The following is a 22,724-nucleotide window of genomic DNA, read 5'->3' as shown; positions in this document are numbered from 1 at the left end:
TGTAAGAAGGGTTTTCTCTATGTATTTACACGGGTATAATTTGTCCCTCTGGGCACCTGTCAGTCATAGCACTGTGATTTATGTGTCTGTATTTTTCCAGTAGAGGTCACTGTATCATTATCAGAGTGTTCTGACAGATTGCTTGAGCCGCTCTTGGAACAGTTTTAATCAAAAAAACAAAAAGAAAAATTATTAATCTTAGGATTTCTGATTGTATTCCTCCTGCCTCCTATTTAAAGTCAACATAAAGTTCATCCTATTTACTTTTTAATGTACATTCCTTGTCTTACATTGAATGAAAAACTGTTCAGAATCTTTTTGACGGCTGTGAAATGCATTTACTTCTCATCTGACATCACAAATCACTCTTTTCAGTTTTACCATGTAACACCCACTTTTCAAAATCCAATCAATTCCCATCCTAGATTTTTTTTTTTTTTTTTAAATATCCAGTTTTACTGGGAAATGTTGCATTATTGAAGTAAAGTGGGTTGAAAAATGGATCTCATGTTGACTTTTAAGACAAATTTTTTTGGATCTAGTTCTAAGCTGAAAAATGCAAGTTGTTTAGTTTCCTAGATCTTCAGTAAAATGAAGACATGACTCTGGGAAAAGATTTCTTGTGTGTCCATAGTAAAGGCTGTAAGATGAATGAGAGGGGTGGTCTGCATGATATTACTATATTTAAATCTATACTTCCATTAGACTTCAGTTGATCAGAAATTGTCACATGTATGGCAAGGTGGTGGCAGACCAAATGTTGGGACCATATGGGCATAAGGAAAGATTTCTCAACCTTTCCATAATATCATTTGGCCGGAAAGGACAATTTCTGCGCAGCATGGTGTTAGTGCATCAGGGGAACAGTGGGACGGGTTGGCGTGGAGTGATATCTGACTGACCTATGCAAACATTCTCATCGTCCAGCTCGGCGGAAGCATTCCGGAAGTATCCGAGGCGGCAGTGCTGACAGTTCTGCCCTCTAGTGTTGTGTTTGCAGCTCACACAAGTCACAATGTTGATGAAATCAATGTAACTGCAGCGATTTGAGTGACCATTGCACTCGCAGTCTAATGGAGAAAGAGTAGATAGGTGTTAGTCCGTGGATCAGGGAACGAGGGAGAGGAAGGGAAAAGGACACCAGAAACTCATGGATGAGAGGGCATGGGAATGAGTGACGTGTAGATGCTGAGGAGACTATAAACTAGGTCTATTCAGCTAGCTGGTGAGACTGCCACTTATTTAACGCAACCTCAAAAATAATGTGAATTAGATTAAAGCCCTATTAACCAGTTGACCCTTCGCAAAGCCCTACTTAAAACATTACAGACTAATCCTAACCTAACAACTGTTCCTCAGAGAAGCTATTGCTCTCTTATAATGTAAGTCTATGGAAGATGTTCTTGGATAGTTGTGAACACAACACAGTTTAACAGATACTTACAAAAGTACGGGCTGACTAAACTGTGCCACTCTAATTCCCAAACAAACATGTATGTTGCATTTGCTTGAAGGCTATTAATTGACATAATGATATACTATAACGAGTTGACAGTTTCACAGTATTGGCTACATTGGAGAAATGTTAGGAACAGTTGGGTTCACTTATGCTAATCTTATCACTTGTAATCACTCCTAAATAAGGCTTTTCTCTTTTTATTTGACTGTTACAAGCTTTTGATTCTGATTCACTCTTTTCAGCTTTTCATCATGTTACTGTGTGATTTAACAACTTCTTAAATCTGCTAATAAAAATGTTTTGCTGTGCCATAATTCACTCCAGCCCACCTAGGAATAACATCATTTTTTTTCCATTTTGTGAACTGATTATACTGAAAATGAAACTGTTCATGGCAATCTCCAGATCATTCCTATGAGACGTACTGCAATGCTTGTCCGAGTCAGCAACAGTAAACCACTAAGGTTGGCGGAGCTTAGCGAAGGGTCAACTGTGGATCAGCAGTACTCATTAGACTGCTTTCCTTATAGCCTCATTTTTACTATTTAATTTCTGTTTATGCATTGATATTTTATGTACAACTGTGAGTATTTGTTTATTCTAAACTATTTGATTTAAATTCATTTATAAGTATTTTAAAATATATTGTGGAACCTTTCCAGTTTCATCCTTAACTGTAACTACAGTAGTATCTAGTTTAACTGTATTATTACATTTTAAAGATTTTTGGGGTGTTTTTACTGTACATAACAGTAGTTTAGACATATCCAAACAGAATGACTAAGAAAGTTATAGTTATTAGAGTAAATAAATCCACCTGTAGGGCTTAATTGACATAGTTTAAGCAGACATTAGTATGACACTGATAAACATTGATAATGAGATAGTGTTTGAGAAGCTGTTCTTTTTTCAATTCTTTGCTGTTTAAACACTTGGGGCTTTGAATAATTAATATGATGTTTTAAAGATGCTGGCGACGTGGGGTCCTGCTGTGTCACAGTCAGCCAAGCAGTGGGATGGGGGGCAAGAGCAGCTAATTAAATATAAATGCTCAATTACTCCCCAGATTGGTGAAGGGATGGAGCGATGTTTCACAAACGATCTTGCATCTTCAGCAGACAGCTGTCTAACACTCGAAGAGTGAAAATGCAAAGTAGCTAGTTTCTAGAAGAGGATGCTTTTGATTATACAGCCTGGGGGAGATCTTTCTGTTTTCCAGCAAACACAATACATCATGAGCGGCTTACCTTATGAGACAAAGCAAAAAACAAAACATGTGAGCACAAAGAAAGGAGAGAGACAAGAAAGAGCGACATGGAAGAGAGGAAATGAATAACATTTAGGCAGCAATTTTTCCACAGTTTCCATATTAGTGTCTGTCCACATTCTAGAAAACAGAAATCAAAACTGAATCATCCTTCGATAAGCATTGCCTACAGGAGCGCTAATGCATATAAATAGATGATTCACATAAAATGTCATTGAAACCCTGAAAATAACGTCTTTTTGCTGTCTTAATTTAAAGCATCGCCTTACCTTGAAATCTGATGTACGCTATCCTTGACAACTGCGTTTTTGGCCCTCCGGGGATCAAAATCCTTGCAACAACTTTGGAATAAAAGCAACATTAAGCTCTTTGTTGGATATTTGTTGGCTAACGCTGCTTCACTATTGGCACAGATCACTCAAGAAATGTGGAACGGTTCACCGTAAGAGCCGAAAATGTGAAACCAGAGACACTGAAATGATGCTATTGTTATTTAAGAAAACTGATGATGTACACAAAACAAAGACTAAAACTATAGAGAAAACTAGGGTTTAGAGTTTCTTTCTGTGGATCTAATGGCTGCAAAACCAATCGATGCACTACAAGCTGTAAATGTTCTTCACTAACAGATACTCCATCTCATCCACAGCACCAGTGTAGGTACCATGCAGTCAAGCAGAAATGCATATTCAGACCGCAGTCATTTAAATAGTAAAATGCTGTGTCAGATGAGTGCAGTATATGTTTGTTTCATTTCTATAGTCAAGCTACACAAAATACACACACTCAACTACAAATGCTGTGCATACCTTTTTTCTCATACTCTTTCTTTTCAAAATCTTTTTCTTTCTTTTTTTCCTTCTCCTTCTCTTTCTTTTTCTCTTTGTCTTCCCTGCTTTTTTCGATTTCCCCAGCCTCGTTGTTCCTCTTAATGTCTGCAGATATGGTTTACACCAAAGAAATCATGAGTATTTGAAGAACAACTCGTCAGTCGTCACATATCATTATTTTCCAGTTCATTTTATTCATTGTTTAAATCTGATAACCATACATGATTTGTTTTATGAAAACATAGTATTTTAATATTTAAAGATTTTGTTTCAGACATAAGGTTGGTGTGTGTGGATGTGGGGTATCTTTAAAAGAACATTTAAAAAAAAAAGTTTGGGGTCAGTAAGATGTTATTTAAAGTTATTTACTCAGCAGGTATGCATTAAATTGGTGACAGTGAAGACATTTATACTTTTACAAAAGTTTATCAAAGAATCCTGAAATAAAGCATCGCAGATTTTCACAAAAATATTAAGCAGCACATTTTAAAATATAAAATAGAAAACAGTCATTTTAAATTATAATAATACATGTAATTTCTAAATATTACTGTTAATACTGTATTTAAAAATTACTTGATTTCTTTTTAAAAACATAAACATTTCTTACCAACCCCAAACTTTTGAATGGTAGTGTAAACTAAACTTTTTGAAAGTTTCAGAAACCACAAAAGTTCAAGACAAGTTTGACAGAACGCATATTTGATGCCAAATAGAAAAGTTGAATACAGCCTGCCTGAACGCTTTATGTCAGGATCAGTATCGACAAAACAAATACTGTCATTATTTATTACTCTAGATATATAAAACTATTTTGTTTAAAAAGTCTTTTAAGTGATAGAGTAGTTCACCCGAAATGACAATTCTATCATCATTTACTCATCCTCTAGAACTCATATGACTTCCTTTCTTCTGTGGAAAAGGATTTCTTTCTTTTTTTTTTATTGAATATTGGCACAAAAAAAAATCTCCTTTTTTTCATATAATGAAAGAGAATTGTGAGTGAGGCTGTCATTTTGCCTAACATCACCTATTGTGTTTCACAGAAGAAAGTAAGTCATACAAGTTTTGAACAAGATGAGGGTGACTAAATGATGACAGAATTCATTTATTATTCCCTTCAGAGGGTTAGGCCTTTGGCTAACTGTTCTGAAGGCAATTTGGGTTGTGTAACACAGACTTCAGATTGTGCAGATTATGCATTTAAAAGTGTATCCTGTAATTTGCACTTTAGCAGGAGATATACTTGAGATCTCAGAATTGCTGTGGGTACCTGGGGCTTCTGCATCTTTATCTTTCTTCTCTAGGTTTGTTGCTGTTTTCTCCTCCTTGGTCTTAGCAAGAGGAACCTCACTGTTTTCTCCTACTTCAGATGAAGGTTTACCGGCAGGAGCATCTTTATCTTTCTTCTCTAAATTTGTTGCTGTTTTTTCCTCCTTGGTCTCAATGAGGGGAACCTCACCGTTTTCTCCTACTTCAGATGGAGGTTTACTGTCAGGAGCATCTTTGTCTTTCTTTCCCATGTTTGTTGCTGTTTTTTCCTCATTCATCTCAATGAAAGGAACTTCACTGTTCTTTGCATCTTTGGATGGAGGTTTACTGTCAGTCTCAGCATCAGGTTGAGGAGTAGCATCAAGAACTGGAGCTTGCAGAGGGTCACTTGTCAGAAGAGGTGTGGCAATTGTAGGTGGGAGTATGTTGGTGGTGACTGTTTCTGCAACTGTTACAACCATATCAAGAGATGGAGCAATACCATCAGTGGCAGGAGCATCAACATCAGATGCAGAAGTTACAGGAACATCAGATGTTGGGACAATCAAATCAATGCCTGGAGAGAGTGCATCAACTGGCTTTATTGCTGCATCAGTTGAGGACACAACAGTACTTTTAACCAAGTTTACCACAGTATTTGCTGTAACCACTTCACGCGTGTCCACTGAAGAAACATCAGAAACAGGTGCAAGAGAGGTTGGCAGTCGAATGGTGCTAGCTGATGCTGAAGATGTTGTTTCAAAAGTTGCCATGGTTGCAGAAGGTGTTGTTGCCACGGTTGCAGAAGATATTGCTTGGGTGACCATATAAAGTGTTGTTGCAATGCCATCAGAGGATGAGGCAAATACATCAGTGACCTCGGGAAGAACAGATAGTGGATTTCTTGTAACAAAGCCAGTTGTTGCAGTGAGGGTGTCGGTTGCAGTGGTGGCCGCATCGGGTATCACATCTGGTGCTGCGGAAACTGTAATTGTGTAAAGAGCATAAAGAGTCAGATATCTAAACTGTTCTGTCAAAAGCAGTAAAGATGCCTACGGATGCCATTGCTGCCCTTTGGGCTTACATACTGTACATAATGGATGTTATTGTAGCGATTCAACCTTTCGTCATTTCCAGTTCAGCAGAAACGAGATACACAAGCCCTGATAGAATCACTTCCCCCTACCCGTGCCTCTGTCCAACTCTTCAAGGACAGGACTCGTTGCACTTTCCTGTTATGGTTTCATGTATCTATCTCTTTCTCCGTAAGTTCAATAAATTGGCCCCTTTTTGGTCTTCCTTACCATGACCTGGTCTCTTTTCTCTTATGAAATATTTAGCAGCTGCTCATTCAATCGCTATTCAGAAATAGATCTGAAAGAATTGAGCTCCGGCCTTCAGCTGAGCCCCGAACGCCACACCATGTGCTCTCGAAAGTGATTGTGTTTCACAATAAAAGAGTATTGAATGATTTATCTCCCGAGGCTGGGCTTGCCATTTTCATTTTTAGTTACAGCTTCAGCGCCATTAGGTTCGAAAGGCGGACGCTACACACACCTGGTGCGTGAGGCATAAATGGTGGGATAGGTGAGGTGGTGGCATTTTGTTCTGATTACACAAAGAAAGCGAAAAAATGTCACAAATGTTTCACAGTCACCAAAACTGAACACCTGCTGTTTAGCATGTCCAAATGGAAAATCGACCTCCTTGGTAAGCTTTAAATGCAATAAATGAGCATATAAACATTGAAATGTTTTTTTTTTTTTTTTTTTTTTTACTTTTCACACACAAAAATTTAACTTTTAAAAAAAGAAATATGAGGCTCATATACATTACTAAATCATCCTTTTTAGGTATCGAGTATTCTAGGCTCTTTGAAAGCGTGTAAAGATTCAAAGCGCCTTCTAATAGAATAACTGTAATGTATGCATTCTCACAACCAGGAGGGCAAAAGAACAAGACTCAAAGTATGGCTTTAAACATGCTCCCTGCTGAATATTTCACATCTTAATTAGTAACACAAGCGAGACAGAATAAATGAAGAATGTCTCACCTACATGTAAATAGATAGACACACGCTTGCATATATTATGGCTCATATCAAGGTTAAAATATCTTTGCGAACAGAGTTCTGATGGATTTACTCTTTAAAAATCAAAACTTTAATACTGGAAGACATTTAAAGAAAAAAGGTTCTTTGTGTATTATTGTCTTGTGCAAACTTGTCAACAAATTGTGATTGTGACATTTACTGGACTTTCACTTACCTGGCTGGTCAGGTGCCGTGGGTACGACTGTGAGTGTTGGACTAGACAGAGATGGCATCGTAGTTAAAGACGAGGTGTCTGTCTGGCTCGAGATGGTAGCAGCTGGCATTGTGGGCAGAAAGCTTGTCACAAGCAGCACTTGGGACAGTAGAATTACAGTGTTGAGTTGAGAGCCGGGAGAGTAAGTAAAGAGGGCCAGATACCTCCTACTGTTAACACCTCTATTTTTAATTTTAGCTTTGGAAAACATACTTGTACTTATGCAAAAGAATACAAAGCCTATAAAAAATACAAGTGGGTGATGTAGTGTACATCTAGCTTTGGTTGTATAATTTTCTAAATATTAGTAATAGCAAGTTTAATGGCTCAGTTTTTAGTTCCGAGCTATTTTTCAGTTTTAATAAATTAGTTTGATGATGACAATGATAATTGTTTTTAGATGTGATTACTGATTTATTATCATACATTATTATATATTTTTTAATGACTAGTATAAATTCAACCACAAAGCTAAATCTGGGTGTGTTCACACTTGGCAGGTTTGGTTCAATTAAAATGAACTCTGGTGCAGTTGCTCTGTTAATACGCTTCATTTAAATATGTGTGAACGCTGCCATCCCAACTCTGGTGCACACCAAACAAAAGGACCGAGAACCCTGAAGAGTTGGTCTCAGTCTGCTTCCAAGCGAACTCTGGTGCGAATATGACTGAAATATGACTGAAATATGTACGCAACATAGATCAAAGACATCTAAACGAACCAAAATGAGGACGTGATGTCACAAGATGCCACCCTAAAAGATAGAATGCCCAAGCATACCTGTTTTTTCTTGTCATAGACCTTATTCACAGCAGCGCCATCTTTGATTTTTAATGGGAATGAAAGCGAGGCTGTGAGGGACAGACATGCATCTCTTCAATGGGCTGTACTGTTATTTAAAGGGTTAGTTCACCCAAAAATGAAAATTCTGTCAGTAATTACTCACCCTCATGTTGTTCCAACCCCATAAGACTTTCGTTCATCTTCGGAACACAAATTAAGATATTTTGGATTAAATCTGAGAGCTGATCACTCCTCCATAGGCTTCTATGTGATTGAAACTTGCTGGCCCAGAAAAGTTATTAAAGAGATCGTTAATATAGTCCAAGTGACTACAGTGGCTCAATCTTAAGTTTATCAAGCGACGAGAATACTTTTGTGCACAAAAAACAAACAAAAATAACGACTTTATTCCACTATTCATTTCCTTCTCTCTGGGCCTCGTAGTGTTTAAGCGTAGCGCGTCTGTGTTGCACGTCACCACGCATCACACACATGACAAGCGTCGACCAATAGTGAGCCTACGTGGTGACGTGCAACAGACGCGCTACGCTTAAACACTACGTAAACTAACTCGAGGCCCAGAGAGAAGGAAATGAATAGTAGAATAAAGTCATTATTTTTGTTTGTTTTTGCGCACAAAAAGTATTCTCGTCGCTTTATAAACTTAAGATTGAGCCACTGTAGTCACTTGGACTATATTAACGATCTCTTTAATAACTTTTCTGGGCCAGCAAGTTTCAATCACATAGAAGTCTATGGAGGAGTGATCAGCTCTCAGATTTAATCAAAAATATCTTAATTTGTGTTCCGAAGATGAACGAATGTCTTACGGGGTTGGAACAACATGAGGGTGAGTAATTACTGACAGAATTTTCATTTTTGGGTGAACTAACCCTTTAATGTGTTTTTGGATTGTTCTGCTCATGAAACACTGGAAAAATATTTTTCCAAGAAATTTCAGTTGACAAAAAACTCCCGACAATATAAGCTGTGGAAAATGTTAAGTAATCTAGGAGCTTTATACAGCTTTTTACAGCGGATGCCATTGGAAACACGGCAAGTCTATCCCTCACAGCCTCACTTTCATATCTGTCATGGCGCTGCTCTGAATAAGGTCTATTGGAGCTACGTTGCCCAATACAGAACCGCCATCTCCTCGCAGCAGATCTTCGTTTGCATGTTTTTGCTGTTTTGCCTCCTTTGCACATTTTATAAACTCTTCACACTCTTCTGAATCAACATGCACCAATGCTACAATTTTCTGTCATAATAATTTGTTCACAAACAAGTATTCATTACTTCAATGAGCTCATTGTTTCTGGCTTAAATTATTACATTGTTTAAATTAATATATTTTTAGCTAACTGTGATTTGTATGTGTACATTTCTGAAATACAAAACTAAGACAGTCACCTCTGATAACAGATCACTCTAAATTGTAATGTGGACTCATGCATTTTCTGTAAAGCTGCTTTGAAACGATGTGTATTGTGAAAAGTGCTATACAAATAAATGTGAATTGAATTTAATTGAATTTACAAGTTTTCAGCTGGTAAAAATACCATCATATGTATGCACATACAATGAGTGCATTTAGCCCAACACACAGTGTTTTTTTAGATGTTCGGTAAGTTCCGTTGCAAAATATACGCCATAAAAACTATTTTTTTGTTTTGTATCTTTAGGTTAAGTCTTAAAAATGACAGTGTGAACACTAAGCGAACCAGGCAATGTATAATATTTGTTTTTGGTCAGGACCAAAAGAACCAAGAGAACCAAGACAATACAAGTGTGAACACACCATAAAACACCACAGCTAAGCAATGCTTGATCTTAAAGACACACTATGGTTAATCTACTACTAAACAGCAACGAAAAGGAACTTTAAAGTCAACATGAAATGAAAATCAACCATATTTACTTTCCCAATACAAGATACAGATCTTATTGTAAGTAATTCAAACGTTTGTCTGGTCCAGTTTCCACAATCCAATTAATTCCTGACTTTTACCCCACATTTTCTCTTGCATTTGAACATACTGTTACCTTGAGAATCGCATCATATTGTGAACTAAAATGGATTACGAATGGCATTTCATGTGGACTTTCATGCAAAACTGGGAGCTAAGAGCACGTCTATTAAACGAGGCTTCATAAATCAAGACAGTATCGATACACCAGCAGAAACCGCTCAAATATGCTAATGTAGTCTCTGCTTGTGTCACCTGGTGTATTGGTGAGGGATTCAGGGATCACTGAGCCGCCTGTTGGAGCAGGAGGAGAAGTCGATGTGTCACTGGAGGTGGCCGTGTCTAGTCAGCAGACAGAAGGATGAGATTGCCAGTACAGGGATCAAATACCATGACAATGTTGCCCATCAGAGCCTAAATCAGCCTGATCTCAGCTATTCGCTGACCACAAATAAAGGGCACCGCTAAAGGCACTTTACTGCAGCCCACAGCACTAAAAGGGACAAGCACTAGAGAGGGACTCGCACGCTTTTGATGATGTATGGGTTTACCCATGACATCAGTCGATCATATACACTCTGTCATGTCCATATACTGCAATGATACTATATCTTTATGCAGTGATGGTTTCAGGTGCATATACCATGATACTGTCTGAATGCCATTTTATATACCATAGTATTACATGGTACTTCAAGGTACTTTCAACAATACTTTGGTATCTCCATCATAGTCAGTGTACACATACATTTTTATTCACTGATTTATTTGTATGTGTCATTATTGGATATTTGATTGTGCATGCTTATTTGCATCGTTTCATTCTGTAAATGTAAAAAAAAAACCATGTACTATTGTTTTTATAACATATATAATATTGCAATTACGTTAATAGATCGGTTTTTAATTAAACTATTTTTATTATTAAATATTTAAGTTAATATGATTCTTTAGGGTCTAAATGAAAAGTTTGTAATATACTTTAATTAAAAATTCTCATTAGTATTGTAAGAAAACACCTGGTCAAAAACAGCTCTGTTTTCAGCATGCCATTTAAGTGCATGTGTCTTTAAATGATAATGAGCTTTGTTCACCCCACCCCTCTGTTCTGTGGGGTGTTTTGACACAACCACAAGTGGAGTGTTGCCTTGACAACAGTTGAGGGTATATTTTTGGAGAAAGAATGGCAGCGGGAGTCTCTGAGGACACATCTGTGCAACCGAATCAATTTGAACCGGAGTCGGACCCAGAACAAGATGACGGCCCTGAAGAAGTTCAAGAATTAAGGCTCGAACAGGACGTTTCTGAATGGTTGGTTAACGTAATGTCACTTTGATCTATCTTTGTATGTACTGACAGGGTAGAGTAGTGAGATACGAACGCTATGTGTTTACTGATGTAACTTATACGTTCATTGACAGATTGATGTTACAGCTAATGGTCATGAAAAACTTTTTACGGTAAATGTAGGCTTGTCAGTGATGCGTAACGTTATCTATGCAGTGTTAGGTACAACTGTCAGGGCTGAAGCACTGACATGAGGTCACGGCAGGAATGTTTCTAGCAGTAGTTGAAGGACACCTAAGAATTTGTTGTAATGTATGTTTATGTCCAGTTTTATGCTGACCCTCGTTTCTAAAGCAGTCTGGTGAGAAATGATTCGCGCAAACATGAAAGCATTGACGTTGATCGTGGGGAATATTCCCTTCGAAACAGCGGTTCGGATTTAGGAACATCAAAATGACTGCTGTGTTCGTTATTACACCCAAGAACAGAACACCACAATCGCTTAGACGCCATTCTGCTCCAGCGTATCAACAATGCGGACTATGACGACAGCTCGCTCAGGGCGGGTCTTTGTTGAAACGCTGTTGTCAAGTAGGGCTGTTGAAACGAATTCCGAAATTCGAATATAATTCGAATATTAAAAAAATCAATGCTATTCGAATGCTGAAGTTCCTATTCGAATATTGCTTTTTTATGTATATTTTTTTTTAAAAATGCAATCTTGCCTTTCTCGCCGCCTTGGCACACACATGTGAAAATTAAACGCTTTTGTTTCGTCTGATAAACAATAAAGTTTTTGAATCGTAACACAATTGTTCACGTTATCCACGCTGTATCATCACAACTGTCAAAAGTCGCGGAGAGGAATGTCTCCACGGTAACGGAGATCAACAATTTGATTCTCAGTCCACACTACAACGTGAAAACGGCGTCTTCAAATATATCCACTTTGGAGTGCGTTTTCATTAATAAAAACGCCGTCTCATTGTGGACGGAAGGCCAAAATGGAGAGGAAAATATACGTTATTTTTTTTATGACAACTTACAACCTGACAAGCTAGGTGATCTGTCCCAGGAACCGCCGCTAAAACAGGCAAGAATTACTTATGTTCTGCCTCTCTCTCTCTCCTCATCACGGGGCTCAACTGCTACCAGCTGTCCGCCAAAAGGCAATAACAGACAAACTGACGGTTTATCTGTGAAGATATGAGACCGATCAACATCACGCATTGGCGATCCATAAGACTGTGTAATGTCGTAAATATTAATAATAGGATGAATATGAGCATTTAATATTCGAATATTATTCGAATATTAAATAAAATAAGGAATGGAATTCGAATAGTATTATAGAGGAAGATTGACAGCCCTACTGTCAAGTAACAATCGTGGGAGGGGCGTCCAACCGTGTGACGTCACATGGTCAGACGGCTCGATTTGAGACAGGGGAAAACATAAGGGGATTAAAAAAAAACACTGGATGGATTTTTATCATTATATGATGGTTGTGTACAGGCACTGCCAACACACATTTCAGTACAATCAACTTGTAAAAGTGCATGTACCATTATATGACCCCTTTAAGTAAAGTAACGCGCTCCTCAATGCCAGCATAATGCTAATCATCTCTGTCTATGCCAGTATTCACAGTACTGTACATCAAACATGGAACGTGGCATTCGGAGTCTCATGCATGTTAGTCTGTTTGCTGTCGTCTGTCTGTCTGTCTGTCTCAATAGGAGCAGGTGTCTTCCCTCTGGAAGAGGAATGACCATGTCAGCTCACACTGTGCCGGTGCTGATGGGAGCTTTGGGATTCAGCGTGGGCAGCCCACAGCGAGCACCGCAGCAGGCCGATACTTCCTGCTCTCAGGCATGCTGATGTTTTATTAAGGTTGCGTCCCTCCCCAGTGTTTTCATAATTAAAGCATGGCTGAAGACACTGTTCCCTAATTCCGTGGGTTTATTGTATTTATATGGTTTGCAAATGAAAAATGGGCCATATTACTGATAGATGTTTTATTTAGTGTTGCGTCTGAGTGTCGTGGATGAAAATAATTTATGTCTCAGTCTCTGGGTAATAATTCAGTGAGAGATTCACACAGGGTTTCATGTTCTATGAGATCGGTGTTGCATTTTCGAAATTATACAAACTGTTTTATAAAAAGTGAACATATTATGGAAAATTGGATTTTCCTTTCTCTTTTGGAATAAAAGACTTTGATGTAATATGTTCTCTATAATACTCTCACTATGTAATGCAAGACTTCCTTCTATCAGGATAATTATGGAAAGTCATGGTGTTGACGTCAGAAGCAGCGAGCAAGTCACACAGTCATACAGGTTTGGAACATCATGAGGGTGAGTGAATGATTTTTATTTTGGGGTTAACTATCCCTTTAACATACCTGTATGACCGACCACTTTTACACGGTTGTTGCTTATTTATTATGTCACACCAGTTTTCAGTTCTTTTCAGTTTTCAGTTACGTTCAGTTCATTTCACAAACAAAGAGATTGGAAAATCATAACAGAGACAATTTACAGTATATAACGTTACACTATACTGTTCAAAAGTTAAGGGTCATTAAAGCAGCACCAGGTAACTTTTCAACCTTCATAATATATTTCCAAGACTCTTGTGATGGTACATCGACTTACAATAGGTTGAATGACACGTCTGCCATAGCCTGACCGGGTCTGTATCGTTTTTAATCGTACTTTTAAACTTCGGGGTTCGGGTAGTAACCCGCGCACAAAAAGAACTACAAAATTCGACTGCTTTACGGAATAGGCTACCTCACTTCCCCCAACACGTCCTCACATGCTGTTGGACTTGTAAGTATATTGCTTATATTGTATATCACTCGGACAAGCTTTCACTGGTTGGTGTGAGCTAAAAAGCACCTGGCGTTCTTGTTGATGGATTAGTAACTTAGACATCTTCGGAGGCTAGCTGTGCTTGTTCGATGTCCGACGATTTGTAACGCGTTGTGTTTATTCCCCAATCGAACTTGTTTAACTGTCTGTCACACGTTCTACCGTCCACAGCATTACTTGATAGACAAAAATAGGACAAGAATGAGCATCAAACAGAAAAAACCCGCTTACGGGGTGTTCGAGGCGCACATACAATACAGACTGCCGACAGTTAAACAGGGCGCGCGCAGCTCTTAAAGGGGACACACCTTATTTCCACTCGTTACAGCTTCCATCCGACTGAACAGGGACCGGTATACAGGGGGGAGGGGATCAGGCGGTGAGTGCAGAGACGGCTCTGCGTGAGTGGTATTTACGACAGTAACGTTACATACAAGTAGTCCACAGCGACTCTAGGGGTCGTTGTTTGACCAAAACGGAATTCCTACCTAGTGGGGCTTTAAGATTTAAAAAAAAATATAATAAATTGATAGAAGACTCTTAAGCTCACGTAGGCTACATTTATTTGATCAAAAATACAGTAAAACTCTAATATTGTTACAATATATATTATTACAATATAAAATAATAGTTTTCTATTTTAATACATTTTAAAGTGTAATGTATTCCTGTGATGTCAAAGCTGAATTTTCAGCATCATTACCAGTACCTTCAGAACTCATTCTAATATGCTGATTTGCCGCTCAAGAAACATTTCTTCATGTTGAAAACATTTGTGCTGCTTAAAATATTTTTCTGGAAACCGTCATACATATTTTCAGGATTCTTTGATTAATAAAGAAAGTTCAAAAGTACAGGATTTTTAAAAAAGTTTTTACATTATAAAGACCACTTCACACCAAAGGGCATACGTTTAATGATAGAGATAAAGTCCACACCATAATTATAACGATAACAGCACAGAGGAACAATATTGTTATAATCAGTTTAAAATATATTAATAATAATTTCCAACTGATGAATGACATGAAAAATATTGACAGCAAATCACAATCCCCGGCTTTACTGTCTGTTGCCGTGGACGCTTATATATATTATAGCTGTCTTTTTAGTTATCGTTCTTGGTGTGAACCCTTAAATGTCTTTAGTATTACTTTTGATCAATTTAATGCATCCTTGCTGAATGATTTTTAACAGTAGTGAACTAAACCACAACTAAAACCATTTCTGGTTAAAAAAAAATGTAAAAGTAAAAGAGTTGTCAATCAAATTACCTGTATGATATCAAATGTTTCACAATGAATCTCATATACCAGTATTTGCTGAAAAAAGCCCCAAAATGAAATTTTGGAAATTTTAGACATTTCAGTATTGTGGCAAATGTGTAAAATCATTGAATAGACATAAAGTGTTTTAGGAGTCTATGTATGTTCTTGTGTTCCATCTGTGCTATTTTCTATTATTGGTCTACACTGTTGTAAATGCGCTAGATTGACTGTATATTCAACATCATTTACGATGACGATTTTATGATGCCGTGTCAAGCATGTCCATTCACACAAAATGATCAGTAGAGGCATCCAGAGAGGTATTATCATCCAGTGCCTTTTAACAGGCTTCTAATGGAATTAGCCTCTCACAGTACAGTCATGCTTTCCGGACAAAGACTGCATGCGTGCCTGTGTGTGAGAGAGCGAGGAGCTCCGTTCAGGGCCAATGAACAGGGAACGGGTAACAGGAGGGCAGGCATATGGCCACGGGGGGTTAACGTGAGAGCTGGAGCACGGGCAGATTTCTCACGTTCACCCCCACCTGCCATCTGCCACCGAACCGGACCAGAACCAAAAGAGCAGGGCAGGCAGAGAGTGGCCAGATCTACTTCAGACCGCTCAACTTCTCTGACCACATTAGGATGACAGAGAGAGACAAAGAAATAGTGTTTGTTTGAGAGAGATGAAAGAAGAAAAAACAATCTTGCAATCTTGTGAATTAATGGCTCTCTTCCAAAATCTAGTAAGCTGAGTATTTAAGGCAGCAAGCGTGCGCTCCTGCTGTTCCAAAACGTAAGCAGCATGATTGTGCTGCCTTCTAAGAAAACTCTTTTGGCCAGATTCTAAGGCAGTGTGTCAAAGGAAGCAATGCCAAAATGCATTGTGACAATTTATCCAAGATGGTGTAAAAAATGTGTGAGAAAAGTTGATTATAAATATCATTTATTTAATGCAAAAAAAGTATGGCTAAAAAGTTACATTTAAAAATGTTTATGTACCTATTACTCAATAGTAAAATATGCTATATATTTTTTATACTTGTTAGAGTTTCTTTAACAAAAGTCAGTTGACTATTTAGAACCTTCCTCTGGCAACTAGTTAATAAGCATACAAGTCCAGCTCCTATCTACTTGAACGCTGTTTGTACTGTATATATGACCCATTAAGTCGCAGCCTATTTAGATCACTTACTGTATGAGCTTCCATTTCAGTTAACATGCTGTCTTAGAAGACAGGCGCCTATGTAGGCTGTAGACAGCAAGGAAGTTCACTTGGTTTTGGAACAGAGCCAGTTCCTTGCAGTAATTATGAATAATTTCAGCTTTATTACATACAGTTGCTCACTAAATCTTCGAGATGCTTCTCCCCATGCACTGCCTCAGACACTTGGGCAAGAAGATGTGCAATAACATTGCCCTTGCTGGATAAATGCATGAGGGTTATTTTTAGTGTGATGGGAGGCCCACAAGATTAATAAACATTCATCATCCATTTCCTCCAAATTCCTGCTCTCTGTCTTTCTCTATTGCATTCTCTCTCTCTTTCTTGCACTCTGTTTTCGGCTCTGTCTTCTCCTTTAGGACAGTGAGAGCTTTCTATCACAGTTTACAAACACTCTATCCAGGAAAGAGGAATGGAATAAACCGTGCCAATCATATTTTATTCCTCATCCTTTCACACAGTAAAATTCAATAAAAATAAAATAAAAAATGATACTGGATAGCAGTAGGGTTCAATCCCAGGACTGTTTGGAGATCATTTTGGTAATGATGTCTTGATTTGGCCCTGAAGCGCATATGCTGATAACCTTCCCGTTTCAACATGACTAGGTCACAGAGGTCACGGCTGCTGCAGTCCTACTTGAACAACTAGATTTGAACCAAGATTTGCTTCCACATCGTAACTCATTCTGGCCGATAACTGCCGTCTGATCATCTTGTAAAGTGACCAAACCCATTTCGTTTTTTTAATATTGATGTTTATGGGTGGGTAAATCTGAAATCAAGGTAAAATCGTTCAATAAAGTGTAAAGTAATACATTCTGATTATTTCACAGACATGCGAAGTGTATTATACAAATACATATTTGGTATCTTGTTGATATGTGACTAACAAAGTTCTTTTGCATGAATTTTCCAATTAATGATGTATTATTTACTGGATACAAATCTTTAACATTTATTTAAAGGGTTAGTTCACCCAAAAATGAAAATTCTGTCAGTAATTACTCACCCTCATGTTGTTCCAACCGGTAAGACCTTCGTTCATCTTCGGAACACAAATTAAGATATTTTTGACGAAATCTGAGCCATGTCTCACTCCTCCAGGCTGCTATGTGACCGAAACTTGCTGGCCCAGAAAAGTTATTAAAAAGATCGTTAATATAGTCCAAGTAACTCCAGTGGCTCAATCTTAAGTTTATCAAGCGACGATAATACTTTTTGTGCGCAAAAACATACAAAAATAACGACTTTATTCCACTTTTCATTTCCTTCTCTCTGGGCCTCGTAGTGTTTTTGCGCTGCGCGTCTGTGTTGCACGTCATCACGCATCACACACATGACCGGCGTCGGCCAATAGTAAGCCTATGTGGTGATGTGTAACACAGACGCGCTGCGCAAAAACACTACGTGAACCAACTAGAGGTCCAGAGAGAAGGAAATGAATAGTGGAATAAAGTCGTTATTTTTGTTTGTTTTTGCGCACAAAAAGTATTCTCGTCGCTTGATATACTTAAGATTGAGCTACTGGAGTCACTTGGACTATATTAACGATCTCTTTAATAACTTTACTGGGCCAGCAAGTTTCGGTCACATAGCAGCCTATGGAGGAGTGAGACATGGCTCAGATTTCATCAAAAATATCTTAAAGCTCCAGTATGTGACTTTGGTATTTGACCACAAGAGGGCGCAGTTTCCAACAATAACAAAGGCGAAGCTTGATGACGCTATGAAGGAGGTGACGATGGGAGATGTGGTTTATAATGCGTTTTCACCATCTAGCGATGTATCTAAATGGAATTAATGAATCATGATCACGGATGAGGTAATTTATTCGTTTTTGTATTACCTGTATGTCTTATCGTATTATTTTATGTCATCATAATTAATGAACTGCAAGGGACGTGAAATGTTATGCTATATTAGGCTATCCCGTTACAACATACAGCTATTTGTCAAATGATTTGTTTGGTTAATGTTGTGCAGTTTTACGTTTTTTATGGTTAATGCCGTGTTGTTTAACGTGTTCAAACCAATATCTAAAAGTAAATTTGAACGAACATTTGCAAGTAATGACTAAATATTTTTTTTAACATCATCTCCGATTGTAATTGTACTGCCATAATCTCGGTCACCACACGTGATAAAAAGCCTTACCAAAGTACAAAGAGCAATATAACTTTGTTTATAAGTGCTATTATTGACAGTTGCATGTCTTACCTGTCTCAATACACTCGCGAGAGAGTCTCTGACAAGTCCAGACGCGCAGCTCTCTCCATCTCGAAAACGCCTGCCGATATTTATCCGGGTTTTATTCCTCCGTTTGTCACACAGTCCGTGACTCCGCGTGTATCCGAATATGGACGCTTTCGTTTTGTTGGCACTTCAATACTCGCCAAAGAGTTCGTGATCCATAACAGCTATAACCATACAGTCTATGGCTATAACGCTTTAACCACCACTTCCGCATTTGACCATGCGATATTCCGGTGTGGTGGGTCATATTTTTTATTTTATTCCTTTTTTTATTCTTTGTCAGATGTCTTTATTGTTTATTGTGATAAGAAAAAAACCTCAATAAAGTTGTAAAAAAAAAAAAAAAAAATCCGGTGTGGTGGAATATCCTATCACATGGTCCACACCGGAAAGAAGGATAGAGAGAGCGGACATTGCGTCACTGAGGCGCGACATTTCTTTTCCGGGACGGCCAGTTATTTAAAATCGGAATTTCTCTGAAATAAAAAATCTTTGGAGACTTTTGAGATATTGTAAGTACATAACTGGAGGAAATATATCACACTGTGCAAGTTATTTTTGGAAATTTTATTACAAAATCCCTACATATTGGAGCTTTAATTTGTGTTCCGAAGATGAACGAAGGTCTTACGCAGTTGGAACAACATGAGGGTGAGTAATTACTGACAGAATTTTCATTTTTGGGTGAACTAACCCTTTAATAGATTGCACCAAAAAAATTCTAGATGCTAGGATCCACATTAGAGCTAATGTTTTTTTTGTTTTCTTTTAAAAAGACATCTATATTATTTCAAATGTTTCTATTTCAAATAAATGCTGTTCTTTTGAACATTCTATTAATCAAAGGGGGGGGGCAGTATATTAGAATGATTTCTGAAGGATCATGTAACACTGATGATGCTGAAAATTCAGTTTTGCCAACACAGGGATAAATTATTAAAATAGAAAAGTGCTATTTTACACTGTAATAATATTTCACAATATTACTGTTGTTACTGTATTTTTTTACTTAAAACATTAAAAATCTATCTGCCCACAAACTTATGAACTGTAGTGTAACTAAAAATATTGTCAATAGAAATTTCCAAAAGACATAGTCATATATATGTTTTAATAATGTTACTATAAACCCATGTGCATGGGAGCCCAGTAATAACTGTCTGCCTCAAACAATATCTTTCAAATATTTAAAGAGACCCTAAAGGGACATGGTGATAAAAAAAATATGAGATGGGGATTAAAATTATATGTTAATGCTTTTGCGTTCTCTTGCAAATGTTTTCAATTCCCCAGAGAAACTTTCCGTCCACTTTTGTGTTCTTTGTGAATAAATGCAGTTTCCCGGGGGAACGCAAAACATTTGTGAGAGAACGCAAAAGCATTGACAAATAAATGTTCCTCCCATTTCACATTTTTTCCCCCTTATCATGTCCCTTAAGGGGCTCTGTAGTCATGTTATGTAGGTATATACTGTAGATTGTCCATGGGTGTGTTTGAGGCTGAGGCTAACTTTAATCCAGATGTCTTTCATGCAAAAGAAATATCTTACTCAAGTTTCATAATCTGACTATTCAGATTTCGTCCTGCAAAAGTCCTTGGTCAGTGTCAGATTGTTCCATCATTCAGCAGAATGAATGAATTGGTTATGGATGATAAAATGAAACCACAAATTCTTTCCAGGGTCTAAAAATATTAGGAGTGACCATGAAACTTTTAGTACAGCACAAATTCGTCCTGTAACAGCAAACACATCACTATGTCTATTTTATAAAGGGACATCACACCTAAATCTCGGGAGAAAATCCTCTCTTACACATCATTAAACATACACAAAATATTACTTTTTGTGGACAAATGTTGCCAGACCTCGCATTGCATGCTGCATGTGGAAGATTATTTCGCCCCATTCCAAACAATCCCAGTTATTTCCAGTGAAGGTTATTAGATATTTTCAGCTTGGCAATGATTAAAAAAAGACATCACAAACTCCAAAATCAGGCCATTCTGACAGGCCCTAATAATATTGAATTATGGAGATTTTTCAACATATTACTTTGAGTGAAATAATGTATTAATGTGTCTTCTGCATGTGTGTTTGATGACAGGCAGTGGGACCCTGAGGGAGTGTGAGAGTCCACGGCCCGACACACACTGAGATAAATTGTTCTCACTCCAGTGACTGTTATTCATTGGTCAGAGGTTGGGAAGAAGCACTGTGACTGTGATTTCAAATGGTAATAATACCACATGCCAGTACTTGTGGTATATGGGCAGTTGACATGGCATGTAATTTCTCTTATATTTTCATTATTTGGTTGGAAACGAAACAAAAAAATAAATTTATTCAAAAACTTTTTTCTATTTAATTTTTTTTTTTTTATGCTGGCAAAGCTGAATTGTCAGCATCATTACTCCAGTCTTCAGACGATCCTTCAGAAATCATTCTAATATGCTGATTTGCTGCTCAGGAAACATTTCTGATTATCAGTGTTGAAAACAGCTGTGCAGCTTAATATTTTTGTAAACTTTTTAGGATTCTTTTATATATTAAAAATATTTTGTAACATTTACTCACTTTTGATCAGTTTAGTGCATCCTTACTGAATAAAACTACTTCATGTTCATTTGTCAACTACCCATATGGTATGGTACTTTTATGCAGTTCTGTTATCTTGTAAATAATCATCTTCTAGTTTACCTAAAGGTCTCTTCTACTGAGCTCTGTTCTACTACTACAAGACCAACCTATTTTAATCTACAGAGCATCACAAGACAAACTACACTACTCTATTGACTTTTAAAAAGCTCGAACCTGTAAACGTGTCTACAGACGTGGATGGAGCCGGAGTCTGGGGTTCTGTGATTGGTTGGACTGACTCTGTGCTGGTTGGTGTTGAGTCTGTGGGTGGTGTTATGGATGGAGTTATAGACATTGGTACAGTGGCTGGGTCAAGCGTAACTGCTAGTGTTGGCACTGAGGATAAAAAACAACATTACAGCCTGTTGAGACCAACATTTTCTGGCAAATGGTAATTAAAAAAAATTGTCTTCAGGCAAAAAAAAATTTCGGGTCTTGGACTTGGCTCGGACACCAACTTGCGATGTTGAAGATTTGAGTAAAAGCGTAGTTTTTGGTGTCCCTATTTACCCAACATTCTTATTAAATAATTACACAACCGAAAGGGTCAGAAAAAAGGTTTACAGAGATGAAGTGAGTAGTATTCAGCTGGTCATGTGATCTCATTATGGTACAGTAAAACAGCTTTTATGTAGCTGATATGAGTAAAATGTGCGCGTCTAAATCATTTGAAACAGTTTACCATTCTTTAGATGCAAAAGTTAGTGATATCTGCGTCACTAGGATCACTAAAAATGGGAAACACTTCACCTTTAAACAAACAAAAAAAAAGAGTGCACCTTTAAGAAGAATCTGACTCTGTATTCCTCATGAGATCAGTCATCACCTCAGATTTCCAACAAAACAACATTAAACCACCACAAATGGGCTGAACTGCACCGAAATCTCCCATAACCTTGAGCACACCCTCATACATCACAAGCCAGCATTAGAATGCTTTGCTTCTTACATCACATGAAACATTTATGAAGTAGAAAACTGTGGAAAAATGCATCATGCCATCAGAGTTCACAGTGACAGTTAAGGGACGGATTGTAACCGACGCCTTGTTAACGACATGAAATAAAGAGGCCAAAAAGAGTGATGGCAGCAGGAGCGAAAACATGAAAACGACAGTCAGCGTATTCCGTTAGCATGCCACTTACTGCCAGATGTTCCCGACGCCTCACCTGCAAACACAAAGAGAGGAAGATAAAACAAATGAGAGAGTTTTACTCCTTTATTTTTGAAAACACTCTTGTGGGTTTATTATTTCTCTACCACTCTGGAGCACATCTAATATTAAAAAATACAGAAGCCCGCCTCG

The 22,724-nt window shown here is 37.7% G+C and overlaps 1 protein-coding gene across 1 annotated transcript in view; it reads right to left on the bottom strand.

Moving 5' to 3' along the window:
- ntng2a (netrin g2a) overlaps positions 1-22,724 on the bottom strand; it is a 65,611-nt gene that overhangs the window by 2,666 nt on the left and 40,221 nt on the right. The window contains exons 5-6 of the mRNA XM_081350136.1: positions 22,564-22,587; positions 903-1,070 (exon numbers count right to left, since the gene is read on the bottom strand). Of these exons, the coding sequence (XP_081206262.1) occupies positions 903-1,070; positions 22,564-22,587 (192 nt within the window). The remainder of the gene's footprint in view (positions 1-902; positions 1,071-22,563; positions 22,588-22,724) is intronic.

This window comes from Scardinius erythrophthalmus, assembly GCF_964197995.2.
Source record: "Scardinius erythrophthalmus genome assembly, chromosome: 20".
In the NCBI taxonomy this organism is placed as follows: domain Eukaryota; kingdom Metazoa; phylum Chordata; class Actinopteri; order Cypriniformes; family Leuciscidae; genus Scardinius; species Scardinius erythrophthalmus.
The sequence above is the reverse complement of the archived record's forward strand: the minus strand, read 5'-3'. Positions and strand labels throughout refer to the sequence as shown.